Raw genomic sequence first — 15,328 nt, 5'->3', positions numbered from 1 at the left:
CAAAGTGCATGGTTATTGCTCTTATTCTTATACATGACATTTCTAGTGACTTTTTTAGGACCTAAAATTGCTAAGAAGGTAATTTTAGACCCCAAAATGTGTGAAATTTAGCCAATATGATCAATACGACCAATTCAGCTCCACTTTCAAAAAAATATGGTGACCGTTAATTAATTCATTAATTAATAATAACAATACATGGGCCAGCTGATTGTGCGTAATATAAGCAACATGAAAGAGCCAACAAAACAGCCAACATCGGCATTGGCTGAAATACAACGTAAAAGGCGCTATTTTGTTTTTTCAACGGCTTTGAACGCCTGGTTCAAATTATCTAATATTTGTGGTGGTACACAAGTTTTAGAAATCATTATATTTATGGATATTTCAGCCGTCTCTGAACCGATTTTGATCAAACAAAGATTATTTTGTCATTTAAATTGTATGTTCTTTCAAATTTCAGTCAGTTTTTTATTATCTCACGTAAAAAAATATTTTGTGTAGCGCCCTCTGCAACAGAACTCAACTATCCCTTTAAGCCTAAGGGATTGAGAGAATGTTGGCAATGGGTTTAAGTTTCCAAAATGCTTCTGGAGCTTTCCATTGTTAAATCACCATCTACTCCCAGGTACACTCTAAAACTAAAATATTAAATCACTATTCAAAAGGCCTGTATTCATCAGCTCGAGTTTTCCTAATACAGTAACTTTCTATTTTGAGACTCTGAATATTATCCAGAAACTCGAAATTGCGTCTTCACTAGACAGGTACACTCATCACAAACTAGCTCGAACAAGCACAAATTAGCCCACTATTTGGAAACATGACCAAGATTTCTCTGGATTTTTTTCTTGACCAAATATCCTGCTAATTGCAACTGCGGGCTGATGATGACGCAAATTAACTGATTAATTTGCGATCGGGATAGTTAAAATAGCAGGTTATTTGGCAAACTTGAGCTGATGAAGACAAGCCTAAAGGGCACTGGAGTGACTCTGTTTTCAAAATGGTAGTTTCCGCACTCTTAGATGCTGGATGCAACCATTTATCCATCAATATGAAGACTACACTGTCTAAAATATAACATGATTTTATGTAGTTTTTTTTGGGCAGGTTAATTTTCATTGGATCAAAGTAATCTTAATCACACAATTTGTTCACCAGTTAATTGTAAGAGTATTACTATAACACAATTAACAGCACAGCCACTTTAATCAGATTATGGATTACATCTATAGTACATGGCAATATTTGTAGTGTTAATAGCAATCTAAGTATCATGCAGGTGTCAGCGTGGCAATCAGCAGTAGTCTATCTCTACTGTTAGATCTATGCTGAGAGCGAGCTGGTTGATTGCGTGCCATTCACATTGCCCCCAAATAAAGACTGCCCAAAGTTCAGACAGTGTAAAACTGCCTCGCCTCTTTCGAAGTTTACTTCTAGTCTTGTGTTGCAGACCCTTGGTAGCTAGTTGATCGCTGCTTATCTTGTTGAAATTGTTGTTTCTGCTTCAAAAGATCAGATGTGAACTTTATCAGTTCTTTTGTAACGTCATGCAGGTGCACTTAGATGTACAGTTCACAACTTAATTCGTCGCTGTTTTCACGAAGTGACGGTAGTGAAAAAAAAATTGCATTCACTTTGCGTTACGATTTTCCTCACTACCGTCACTTCGTGAAAACAAGGACGAATTATTCATTACCTCAGCAAGTTTTATACTTTTTTATGTACCGGTATGTGAACAATTGATTTGTCCCTATTTAGAATGTTTACATTAACATCTATATATTCAGCAAAAGGCCCTAATTTAACCAGTCCACATTGAGTTAAAAAACACATAAAACTTCAAATTTACAACGTCTAATAACAATTTAGTTGTAAACTGTATCTTGTGGACAAGACGTGTCATAAGTGTTACTGCTAAAATACAGATTGGTAGTATTGTACAAATTATCCTATTTAGGCCTACCGTACCCAAGTACAAGTAGACCTGTATTACCGGTAACATAAATAGTAGTGATAGTGGTAGATTTTTAAAAGGCTTAATTTCATGATTTTATCAGTGAATATTTAAGTAAGTACTATATCTGCTAAAATGTACTTAGCAAAAATTAACCAAACAAAGATGCAAATCATTGATTATTTGTTTACAAACCACACCCCTGTTGTTAAAAGGAGGTTTTGTATTTTTTGCTTTTCTTTTTCTGCTGCCTATTTCTGTCTATGTGACTTTACATCACAGATGAATATGTTCAAAAATGCCAAACATGTGCAAGAAAAATATTCTACCAACATTTTCCTAGATTTATCTTAGGGAGATGTTAACTTGTTTAATTACACAAGCATGGAGAATTGCTTCAATCTTTAATACTTACATTGATTCATTAATGATCAATTTGCTGTTTCCAACCAGGTTTTTCACAATCACACTAGATTAAATTTCTTTATCTGTTGAGTATCTATTGTTAATTAATTAAAACAAAAGTTGGGAAATGCCCAAAATCTTCTCATATGATCCAATGAAGATTATGTGTTATTACCACTTAGGAAGTCTTTGAACTATGTTTAAAAAAATCCTTAATGCAATTACCTAAAAGTTTTTAAAGTGCCCTTTTTTGCCAGTTCATCACTTGTAAACATATGAGAGGAGAATCACAAACTGCAATTCACTTTGTATTACATAACAAAAACCTCAGGGTTTGTTTATAAAGACCACACTCGTCCTGTGATCATCGAACTATATCCCTTGTATAGTGAGTCACTTATATTTGTGTTGTGCTCGCCTATTGTTATCCGGTATGCTGCCTATTGTTCCCCTCAGCCCTCGCTCTCGCTCTCATTCTATTATGCATACACCCCTGCTCTTTGGTGTATGTGCCCTGCCCAAACTCGGGCAGCACCCCTAAGAGCACACACTAGTGCGCTCACTCGTATGCAATGCACAAATAAACCACCACCACCACCATACACCTTCCACCACTACCTAAAGGGGGAAACCGGCAGTATCACACACAACAGTAGAAAAGGAGGATCTATTCTTGCGTAAAAAGAACTATTGTGTATTTTTGAGAACTAAACTATAGAGGTCTTTCTGCATGTTTTCATAGTGGTGTGTCTCTGTATGAGAGAGATCCAATTCTGTGTGAGCCATACTGTGCCACATTGGCAAAAAGTCCGACCGGCCGGTTAGTGTTGAACTTAGTGGAAGGGGGAGTGTTTGTTAATCTTGTCATCAGAGTGAGATAACATCGGACTTAATTAAGTGAGTGACTGGACTTCTGGGCTTAATTGGCAACCTTAATGGCAGGTAATAACTTTAAGTACCGTAAGTGGTTTATTGTCACCTTTTGGTATAACCTCTTTAAAAGAGTTATTTTTGTAGTTATTTGCAAAATGGATACGCTGGTGATAATTGAGGCTTTTCAATTGGGAAATATAACTGAAAGAAAAGAGAAAGAACAAAAAACACCTGAAGATAATGTTTCATTTTTGTTCTATAGAATGAATTCTTGACTTATACAGTATATACAGTTTTAAACAAATGATAAATGGCCAAAATTTGTTATTTGTAATTTGACACAAAAAATGTATGCTTTTAAAATGTATGTTTTATGTTTTTTGTTGAACAAGGGCACCACACATCATTGTGCGTGATACATGATCAGTAGAATGCTGAACAAATTTGCAGTTTAGACAGCTGTTTAGACAGACATTACCATCATCGTAAGAGAAATGTGTTTTCTCCAAAGCCTACCATATATATTATCCTTAGCCTTAAAATTAAATTTTCAGTGTAAATTTTACATTTTTTTGCACCATGACATAAAATGATTAATTCATATAATTATAAAAAGGTTAATTGTATGAATTACAGTTTATTATTTACTGTACTTAAAAAGTACATGCATGATAAGGCTTTACTCACAGTACAACTTGGTCTTCATTATACAGGAAATGAAAACATGCAGTGTTTTTCTCTGATTTTTTAATTTTTTTCACGATTACCAAAATATGTGTGTAAAAGTATTAAAAAATATGGATTATAATCCTTGAATTCATTTACTTAAATTTATCTGTGGACCTATTTACCAACTGGGTGGTGTCTTGAGGTTTTTTTTTTACAGATATGTTAATGTAAACAAACAAACCATATTGAATCAATATATACATTGGAACACATGAAACTTTGGAAGGTTTATTACCTAGTAGTATTGAGGACATACATGTAATATGACTGATGGGTAAATTCCATTTTTTTAATCATTAAAAAGGGAGGTGAGAATGTTGCATTGTGGAATTGTAACAGGCCTGAATTGTAACCTAAATGCAATCGCTTGACTCTAATGCAAATTTATTTAATTAGCTCACGGCATGTGCAGTATCCATATACGGTACATGTCCATTTTGTCCATTTACATTGTATCAACACCACAAAATGAACTAATGAAATTCAATTAGAATACATGTATGTCCCTCATTATCTACGCATGCACGCACCATTAGTGTCGAACAAAGTAAAAAATTCCATTACAGTATGCATACCATTTAAATACTGCATTAATTGAAATTTTTAAAGAAAACAAGTGCACTCTAATATATTTGTTCTATCTTTGTATTTTTGTTTCATCGTCTTTGGTCAGTTGATTAGAATAACACTACTTGAATCCCACAATGTAATACTTCTTTCTTTTTCAGGCTACAGTTACCAAGTCCCTCTTTTAGTACCGTTTTATTTTCTCCTTCAAATGCCTTTTTTCACCAATGAAAAATTGATCAAATTCAATTTTGATACTTCAGCTTTGTACTGCATTTAAATGATGTACTTATTATAATAGTTTTAACATTGTTATGGCAGTTCCAGGAAAGACATGTTTTGGGGGCAAAATCATTTTTGTTTTTGTTGATATATTGTTTTCATGGATGCTTTACTAGTTCTGTCAATGTTACTCATTCATCAATCATGTATACTGACATCTTGGATGTAGTTGTTAACTAGTATAGGACAAAACACCTTTGATAATAAATCTTCTAACATTGTTGTAGGGAAGTAGAGAAGAATCAACCCTTTAACGTAAGATCGTTATATTTCCATGAATAATGTCGATTGTTTGCTCAGGAGGATTGATTACTGCCTATCTAATTATATATCAAACATAATCCTAGACCTTTGAACTCATGAATTGCACGTGTACATCGTGAGTAGATAATGGAATGAAATAAATGGCTCGCTATAAAAGGGATATCATGCTAAGCATGACAGGAAATAGTCAGGTATATTCACTCTCTTAAATTGCGCCATATGGAGGGAAACATTCCTCGAAACATCTAATGAATTTGGTTACATTGAGAAAAAATTATTTCATATCTTGTCTTGCATTTATAGAATAATTTTCTTGTAAACGAATACCAACATTGTGCTCAGTAACACATTTCTCTCTTAATAGAAAATAAATCTATTTGAATAAATCTACCTTTTATAAACTCCCACAGGTTTTTAATTCAATTTTTTTCAAAAGCTATTGAGATTTATGAAAAATAGACATGACTTTTGGAGAGAAGTACATATAGTTTTATTTCTCTAATGTACTTGTACTTGCTTGAAGTAATACTCATCTATGAACATTTATATATTTTAGGTTATATTCTTCAAATAATGATACTCGTAAATTTTTGCAAGAAATATCCCTTTTCTCTAAAGGAAACGTACATGAGAAACCATTTTTTCTTTTAATCAGCATTTATATGTTCCCTTAAGGGCCGATATGTAGGCTTGTCTATAGATATTTGTAAACATGAGATACAAAATATAGAGAGAGTTTTAATAGTAAATGGTGAGGACCTGTATTTATCCTGCTTCCCTTAGATCTCCTTCATGAACTTTTTAATCTGTAATATATATATATATATATATATATGTGTATATATACCCGGTATATCTTTATAATATATGTACATGTATATATTTCCAGGAACATATAGGAGTATAACAATATTGACCATGGTTTGTACATGGTGTGAATTGTACTACATGTACACAATAGGTTTTAGAATGACTACTTATCTAAAAATCTATGCAATGCTTTCATTCAATGGTTGGTAAAAATATACAGTATGACTCTTGACATATTCTTTGAAAGAAATTCAATACGGTATTCCTTTGAATACCGGAAATTCTTGTGAAATGGAGCGTGGAGCCACGATGGGAGGGGACATTTTTATATACCGTTACTATGATGTGGTCTTTAATCTGTTTGAACAAATCAAATCTATGAGTTAATCTGCCCAAGATTCTGGTATTTGGTATTGAATTATATAATATTTTATGTTATTATATATATTTATGTATATGGGTGTATAGTTATGTATTATATTATGACTTTTTGATAATACCTCCACATATTGAGATGATTAATTCTTAGGTGTTTCAGTTTCTTTTTCCTTTATGTGAATTATTATCATGATTTTCTTTCTGTATTTCCTTTTTACAATTACTTGAATGTACATATAGATTAATTTGAACTGAGATGACAATCATTAACATGCAATGTCAATTTGATTTAGTGAAAATAATTTGTTTACAAAACTATATCACTTTTCATGTCATTGATCTATTTCATCTCTGTTAGAAAGCAACCCTCAGCAAACCAGAACAGAATATTGTTGTTGTTGTTTGTCTAACAGTTGAATTAATCAATATCCCTCTTTTTATCTTTGTTGTTACAGATCTCATGATCGGATACGACCCCTGTATGAATAAATAAATAGGAAACATTTCCCGTGAGATTTGAACCCGCCCCACAGCCACCATGGTCATCCTCGTAAAGGTACGTAAAATTCCACTTTTTACAAGATTAAATAATTATCATAGCTATTTTTCAGTATTTTGTAACATTCAATCAAATTGTTATGCATGTAACAACTAGTATATATATATATATATATATATATATATATATATATATATATATATATATGTATGTTGTTTTTGTTGTTGTTGAAATGTTAGTCATAACAACATAAAACGAAGAAGTAAACACCGGTCCATGATACGGTGTCTTATAAAATACAAGGTGCCATTGGCAAGGTGGACAAGACAAAGAGAAGATATACAGTACTATAAAATATACCGTTCAAGCACAAAAACATAGATTTAGATAAGAAACTCACAATCTGAAGGGCCCCATTGGCTAATAAGCAAGCCGATTCTTCACATTGTTAGAAAATTATTTGCCACTTTAAGAACAACAAATTATCATAAATAATTGATATTGTGCTGTTGAACCAAATTGGGTAATCAAATAATTGTATAGCTTTTAATGGTATCCATACTGCATTTCCATTGACCTGGTCAAACTTGCAAGTGTGTGACATATATATGCAGTTGGACAAAGGATGTATCCTTTTTTAATTTAAAAAAAAAATCAATACAATTTTAAAATCAAAAGTATTTTTATATGTTTGTATAATTTTTTACAACAGAAGATATTTTTATCCACAAATCTCACAAATCTGTATAACACTTTGTTGTTACTTCATGTATATTACACTCTATAAATACTAAGATGCAGATGAAATACAAGAAAAACAAGACACAATGGGAAAGTGGAATGTTCAATGCTTTCAAGGGTGTGGTGCGGTTCACAGTATGTCGTCATACCCTGAGATGGTTGAGTCAATAGTCTAACTATACCTGTATTTTTGACCAATCAGAAACCTAGGATACTGGATTTTAGTATTATACGGTGTGTATATTGTAATCATCAATGTGTTACAATAGTGTTTAAATTTTCAACCCTGAATGTTGTAAAATGAAGATTACAATAATATTTATACTTTTCCTCTACATTTACAATAGTATTAATATTTGATAATAATAATAATAATAACTTTCAATTTTCTCTATACGCTTTACTTTAAAAGAGTACGCTTTACAATGTACATCAATATCTAAGAGGACATCTAACACCACTACATGCACACCGATACATCCAAACAAGAATTGTTACACTACTGTAAGAAAGTATCACAGCATAAATATGTAATATATATGTAATATCTACTTTATAGGTCTGTCATGGCTTTGATAACTGGATTATGAGCAGGATATCAACCCAACAATAACCTGTCAAATGATTCATGATAAATATATGTATAAGGTCTGCCTCCCTCAACAATAATGCCCACTCGGAACACACCTTGCAAATAGAATATTTACGTGCTATATAGTCGACTATTCAGGATCAAAACGTCACTTTGTAAAGCAAAACTGTCCACACAATGTCGATAGAATGACGTTGCTAGAAACGTGTGAATTTTCTTTCACCCGTGGGCCATGGATGACTTCATATTGGAGTGCTTTTGTTATTCTTTACTCAAGGAACTGTTCCTCTTTAGTTGAGACCGTATGCAGGAAATGGTCTCTTTTTTTAGTGTATTAAGTTGCATTAATGAGTATATCGTCTGCCGAGTCTAAAGGGCGTTAACTCTAGATGTAAAAGAAATGATTTAATGCCCCTCCAACTCTTGGTAAATGATGTGAGTAGGGAACACTAGATGATGAATAAAATCAATACACAGAGACAGAGTACGTACATGTACATGTATGTACTCCGTGCAAAAGCTTCTGTTCCGTTGTATGTTTTGGTAGACATATTTTTAAAGTCTTTGAATTAAATGTAGATAGGTTAATTTGCAAAGTGTTGTTGACATCAGCAGTAAAATTCTGCCCATTGTTTTTTAAGGGTAGAACAAGTGACTAATTCTGCCTGAATATATATATGCAAAGTCAAATCAAAATCAAATCAAAATATGAATTTTCCTTGTAGGGATTTTCATGATCTACAATTACATCAAGAATTAGAAAAATACTGAACGGGTATGTTAAGTGGACAATGTTTAACAAAGAGTGCAAGAATTCAATAGGGTTCGGGCTAAAAAAGTATGTTAGGTTTAGGCCTTACATGATCAGTGCTTACTTGTCTGAGATCAAAATAAAGGAAAGTGCTAATACAAATATATATACGTAAAGACTCTTGTCAATCAAAAACTTTTTGCAGTCTCATCTTCGATTGTGTTTCTACCGGAATGATTTTTAATGTAAATATATCAATGCAATCCAAAGGTGGCATAGAGATTAGTAGGATTAGACAATTGTAAGTGACACGAACATCAAGTGGAATTGTAGGATACATTGTACTTTCAATTTCAACCATTTCAAAGAATTATATGCAACTGGTCAATTACATCGTTAATCATCAGCAGAATGAAAAAAATCACGATGAAAAGACGTGTTCACCTGTTGCTGTTTTCCTGTCCATGCCTTGCAAGGTTTCCCTTAAGGTATCGGTCCATTGACAGAGAGATAGAGTGAAAGAGAGAGAAAGGGAGAGAGACATAGAGTGAAAGAGAGAAAGGGAGAGAGAGAGAGAGAGAGAGAGAGAGAGACATAGATAGAGAGAAGAGGATACACAGAGAGAGAGAAAGCTAGAGGTAGACATGCAGATAGAATGAGGGAAGGAGAGAGAGAGAGAGAGAGAGATCAATAAATAGAAAGAGAGGAGAAAGCGGGAGAGAATAGGTGTGTGACCTTCAATGTTGTCCAGCTGACCTGAGCCGACACACGCCCACTGTTTAAACTGAGGCGCTAGACTAAGATGTGCACACAGTCCATTCTGTAGTTTGAGTGTTGACATTTGTTTTAAGAGATAGGTATTACATGTACATGTAGATATGTACATGCTATATTTACATGGAGTATACATGTATAAGTAGAAAAGTAGAAAACTAGAGTATTACACAAAAAATATAATTCTTCATGTTTGGTACATGTATTACATTCAGTTTTTACTTGTACTTATTTTAAGTGAGATTTGTGTTTTGACTTGAGGCTTACATTTCAATTCTCCTTCTATTTTATTAAGACAGTAAACATATTTACGTATCTACATACATGTACCACCAATATCAGACTTATCAAAAGTATCAATGTCTACTATTTTAGTTCATTTGTTCAATTAATTCATGTATTTTCACACATGGATTAGATGGCCTTTTCAAAGTCAGTAAAGTATTTGAAAGGGGTTCTACCACTCATACTTTTCCTAGTAAAGAATGCAATTTGAAAATAATGTTTGTTAGTAATGAAAATGGATTTATGTAGTACCTAATAAGAAATATTATTCCTAAGCACCATGCTTTAGAGATATCAGCATCTTCCTGGTCAGTGGATTCATTCGCGCGCAGAGTGTGTGCACTATCTCCACTCCTACCTATTTGGTCACCGTGACAAAAGTATATACATGATGTGTTTTGGAATTTCTTGAATTGTATGATTTTGCACAGCAATATAATTGGATGCATACATATTATAACATGTATTGTTCATGTAGTATTCTAAGAATGTTTATATTTTTCTTTACATGTACAATAATTATGTTATATACTGTATATACCCGTAATGAAAGAGAACACAAAATAAACATTATAACAATACCATGGTTCCATGAGAATGCATATCGTGTGAGCGAAATTTAGCTACCTGCACTGTGTAACAATCCCATTAAGTATAAATGAGGAAGTTCTAAACATAATGATTATCACATGTTTTGAAATTTTGCAATTTTCAGCGGAACCATTGTAATGATTGTTAGATGTAGAATATGATAACATACTTTATATATCGTCTGTTTGGAGCCAGAAATGAGTTTAATAATTCATATCAGTTTAAACAGAGTTAACGCCCTTCTGGCTCCAACCATATGACATGAACAGCTTCGTCAAGACATCTTCAAGCAAATTGCCTGCCAATTAAGCGTCTCATCTCTCTCAGTACAACAAGAAGTACAACAATGTTCAGTTTATGAATATAAACATATTTGTCCGTAAAGAATTGTTGCTTTTGTATCATTCTCCTTTTTTCCAGGATATGATTTTTTTCAATAACTATTGAAAGTGCAGCCATGCAGCATTTCAAATTTTTACCGGCCATTTTGTTTTTCATATACCTTTATGCATTTTGAATATTTTCCCTGTTGAGCTCTAATGAAGTTCATGTACAGTGAAAGCTGTACATAAAGACTAAATCAGAAAAAACAAATGGTCCTTATGTTTCAAGATATTTTCATATTTCTGAAGCAAACACTGGTCAAGGGAAACAAAAAATATTGTCTTTACAGACAGGTGGTAGATGGTGACTCTATGCACGTGGTCTTTCTATACAGGTGGTTGTTCAAGCAGGTCTCGCTATAATTCACCCAGGGCAGCCTGATCAGTGTTAATAGTTTTATCCTGAGGGCCCTGCAATCATATTACCCTAGCTTTTAATAGTCTGGCTTCTATGATAGGCAATAAACACAGCCAAGGATTCTTTTCCTACTAGATATCCATTCACTTCACCTTGATGGAGAGTGGCAAATGAAGATTAATTCTTGTCAAAGGACAGTAGACCCGTGCTATGGCAGGGATTTGAACCCTATGCCATGTCCTTCAAAGTCCGTCTTATCCACAATACCATGATACCACCACTCTTTACATGTTCTTGCTTTTGTTTGATTACAGGGAGACTTTGTGTGGCTTGAAGACCCTAGGAAAGATTCATTGAAGAAGGTCCCTATCGGAGCAGAGGTCAAGATCGCTGATTCTGGTCAACTGCAACTGACCGACGATGAAGGGAAGGTAAGTCTCTCCTGATTAAGTGTTATACAAGATTTTTTCTGGCCTGAAATGTTCATGAATTTTGTTGGGGCTTGCAAATCTCTAATATGGGCTTTAATTCTTTCTTTTTGGACTGAAATTATTGACTGCCACATTGTTTTGATTATCTGTGATCTATAGCAATTGCACTTATGGATGAGTGACAAAAGTCGACTGCTGCAGTCTCTGGTTTCTTTGGTCAACCAAAGCATACAATGTTTTGCTGGTTGCCCGGCAAAACGTCGCGTAGCGCTCCACTACCCTTTGCCGCGAAGTTAAATTGTGCGTTCAGGCTTTTCTGTTTCCAGCAAAAGAAAGATATATTTGCAAATTAATTTGAGAACATAATAAATCAGGTAAATATCTTTCTCTAAGAATAGTTTTGGCTACATTGAACAAAGAAACATTGTCAATTTTAGCACTTGAAGTAGGTGTTAAAACTTCAAAAGCATTTTTCTTGGTTCCCCTTTTTTTACCAGCGCCCACGCTATGCGACCTTTTACCAGGCAACCGACGAGTCATGTACTAAGCATTCATTAAAAAAATAGAAGTATTATATAGATGATTTGATTTGATTTGATTGTTTTATTGTCCACATTAAGTGGAAATTCTTCTTTCATATGGTTACAACTATATACAGTATATAAAGCATAGGTCAATTGAACACATTTTAAGTTACACATTGCTCATTAATAAACTCAGCGCTACATTTTTTTAGAACAATAAATCATACTTTTACATTTTAACTGTATGATCATATGGTCTCATTGACAACTGTATAATTAATTTAAATATTCATGTATTAATAATAATAATAATAATATGCTTGTATACTCTTCAACATTCACCGTGATGAATAGTGGGTATATAAGGGAAGAATATAAAATCAATCTTATTTAGTTTACAACTGAATTTCATAAGTGTTGAACATTATTGTACACGTATTGTGTCTCAGGCATTTATTTTGACAGGTCCCAAGGTGATTCTGTTCTTACAATGAATAGGAAACTTCTCAAGCATTAATTTGAATTGGGATGTATTTTCTGCATTGATTGTGTACTAGGAAGCAAATGTATGCCAGCTGTAATAAATATGATGAATGTTTTATAAACAGATGAAATAGAGCTGAGAAATTGCATTATGAGTAGTCAATGAGTAATGGGGGTGTTGAAGGTTATACGTTCTGTATATGGATCAGTATAGGGGAGTGAAACAAAGAAAGATACAATGCAAGAAGATCATAGGAGTCTATCTTTGAAATTATGATAATCTAGATAATAATTACAATGATAAATATAATTAATTTGTGTGGTTATTATTCATTTGAAGTGCAATGTTTTAAACGATTATTTGACTTTTTTTTTTCCAATGAATTTTTTTTCTCAATCATTCTTGAGCAAGAACAAAACAATAGATTTGAACAAAGTACATGTTGTAACATATCAGTAAAGACATATGTATTGGTATTATTTGATTCTCATTATTCTTCGATGCTTTGTCAGTTTGAACATTTGAATATTCTTTTTTTAATAAATATTATATATATGATGACAGATTCGTCAGTTCATAATAACGATGACGATTTGTAGATGAACTCACTCTTTGGAATGCTGTTACATAGATGATCAATAATCAGAAATGACCAAATAAATGAATGTAAATATTTCCCAGAGCTTTGAATGGTGACGTATAAATATATAATAATAATAATAATAATGGGTTCTTGTATAGCGCTCAAGTCAGTCAGATTTGACCCTCCTGGCGCTCTCGATTATTACCCTGGCCTTAGCAAGTCTGCCATACGGCACTCTAGCATTTCAAGGAATAATTTCCTACCAGGTACTAGATACGTTTGTAACCGAAGTATCGTTGGGTGACAGTTTTTGTCAGAAAATGCACTTTAGAAGTTTATATTTTCATATTATTAATGTCTTTTTTAGGAGCATTGGTTGTCGGAAAAGGTGGCGCAGAAGCTGCATACTATGCACGTATCCTCCATCAAGGGCGTGGAGGATATGATTCTGCTAGGTGACCTTCATGAGGCTGGCATCCTGAGGAATCTACTAGAGAGATACAAGGCCAACTTCATCTATGTAAGTTCCCAGAATCCTGCATATTAATGAATCATTCAATTACGAAAGTTCATCGGTATTGGTGATACCGTTACGTATGTTTGAAAGTTTGAAAGGTTGAACTTTCGATTTCAAAACAGCCAAAAATTTTGGATAAACATTTTGTATTGAGACCAAAAAGTTAACTTTCAAACATCGATTGATGAATCATATTTGGGCGTCTTGTAGACTGCAACACAGCCTGTTGAACCATTTTAAGAAGGCTCCTTGGTAGAACAGCACATTATGGCATTTCCAGGAGGATTATGGTGTAGAAAATATATCCTTCCTTTCCAAGGTACATGCAGGCATTTTGTACTTTAAAAAAAATGCTCTTAATCTTTGATTTTGCAAACATTTGGATTAAAATGTATCTTGAGACGATGCATTTGCGGGTTAGCATTAGTTATATTTCACAGATGCCAACATTTAATTCCACATTCAGACTATCCTCAAGTGATAAATGTTTTACAATAGCTTCTTCAAAAACCCTGAAAAAAAAATATACCACTATGTTTCAGAGCAAAGAATCTTAAAAAGTTCATGAAAATATACTTATTCTCACATTTACATGCATTTCATATGATTTTCCCCATTACAGATCATTTTGTTCACCTGTTACAGATAATTGTATTTCAATACCCGGTAGTCAGAATACAAATTGCATACATTTCGTGTTGTTAGGTAGGGCATTAAGCCATAATATTTGTCCTACATTGGAACAATTAATGTATACAACTTTCATTCTGACTATTCAAATAAAATCATTCGTACAAGGTGAATAAAGTCATTTGTAACGAGGCACTTAGCAAAAATGTATGCATTAAATTTGATTCACTACGATAATGGCCTATTGACATAACCTTATTTTGCAGACATACACTGGAACCATCCTTGTAGCTGTCAATCCCTACCAAGTCCTCCCCATCTACATGAGGGAACAGATTGAAGCGTACAGAGATAAAAGGATAGGGGAACTACCCCCTCACATCTTCGCCATCGCGGACAACGCTTACTATCGTATGTTACGTGGGCTCAAGAATCAATGCGTTATAATCAGGTAGGGCAATTCATCTTCATTTTTTTTTTGGGGGGGGGGGAGAGGGGGGGGGGGGTATTTGTATTCTGGAGGATTGTAGCAGTCTAGCAGATAAGTGAACAAATACATGGGAGTAGTGTGCGGTTTAATTCTGCAAAACTCTGAAAGACCTCTGGTAAAATGAGAAATAGTTCTGAAGGAAAAAATGTAAATTTATTGGCAAATGTATTTTAAATAAGTTGCCCTTCTTGATGAAGCCTTATCTTTACTACAATAAATCCAAAAGAGCTCTCATGAATGAAAGCAAGTATTTTAAGGCTTGTTCATTTATGACACTGTAAACCGCAGCTTTTTAAAATTTATTTTGACATATGCGATATAAAATTCACATGTCTATACCTTATAACAAACAGATAATGAGTAATAATAATAATAGATACAGCATTTGTTATGCGCCATCGTTTAGTAAAATATTCAGAGGCTCAGA

At 33.4% G+C, this 15,328-nt stretch overlaps 1 protein-coding gene across 3 annotated transcripts in view; it reads left to right on the top strand.

Moving 5' to 3' along the window:
• LOC373219 (myosin VII) overlaps positions 1-15,328 on the top strand; it is a 63,824-nt gene that overhangs the window by 4,324 nt on the left and 44,172 nt on the right. The window contains exons 1-5 of one of the 3 annotated variants that reach the window (XM_030982105.1): positions 2,980-3,307; positions 6,724-6,824; positions 11,557-11,673; positions 13,632-13,784; positions 14,678-14,862. In XM_030982105.1, the coding sequence (XP_030837965.1) occupies positions 6,807-6,824; positions 11,557-11,673; positions 13,632-13,784; positions 14,678-14,862 (473 nt within the window). In that variant the 5' untranslated portion in view covers positions 2,980-3,307; positions 6,724-6,806. Of the gene's footprint in view, positions 1-2,979; positions 3,321-6,723; positions 6,825-11,556; positions 11,674-13,631; positions 13,785-14,677; positions 14,863-15,328 lie in introns of those variants that run through there. The other 2 variants (XM_030982106.1, XM_030982107.1) reach the window with 2 other exon arrangements.

This window comes from Strongylocentrotus purpuratus, unplaced genomic scaffold (genome assembly GCF_000002235.5).
Source record: "Strongylocentrotus purpuratus isolate Spur 01 unplaced genomic scaffold, Spur_5.0 spur5_scaffold_12, whole genome shotgun sequence".
NCBI classification, from domain to species: domain Eukaryota; kingdom Metazoa; phylum Echinodermata; class Echinoidea; order Camarodonta; family Strongylocentrotidae; genus Strongylocentrotus; species Strongylocentrotus purpuratus.
Note: the sequence above shows the minus strand (reverse complement) of the source record. Positions and strands in the feature narration are given on the sequence as shown.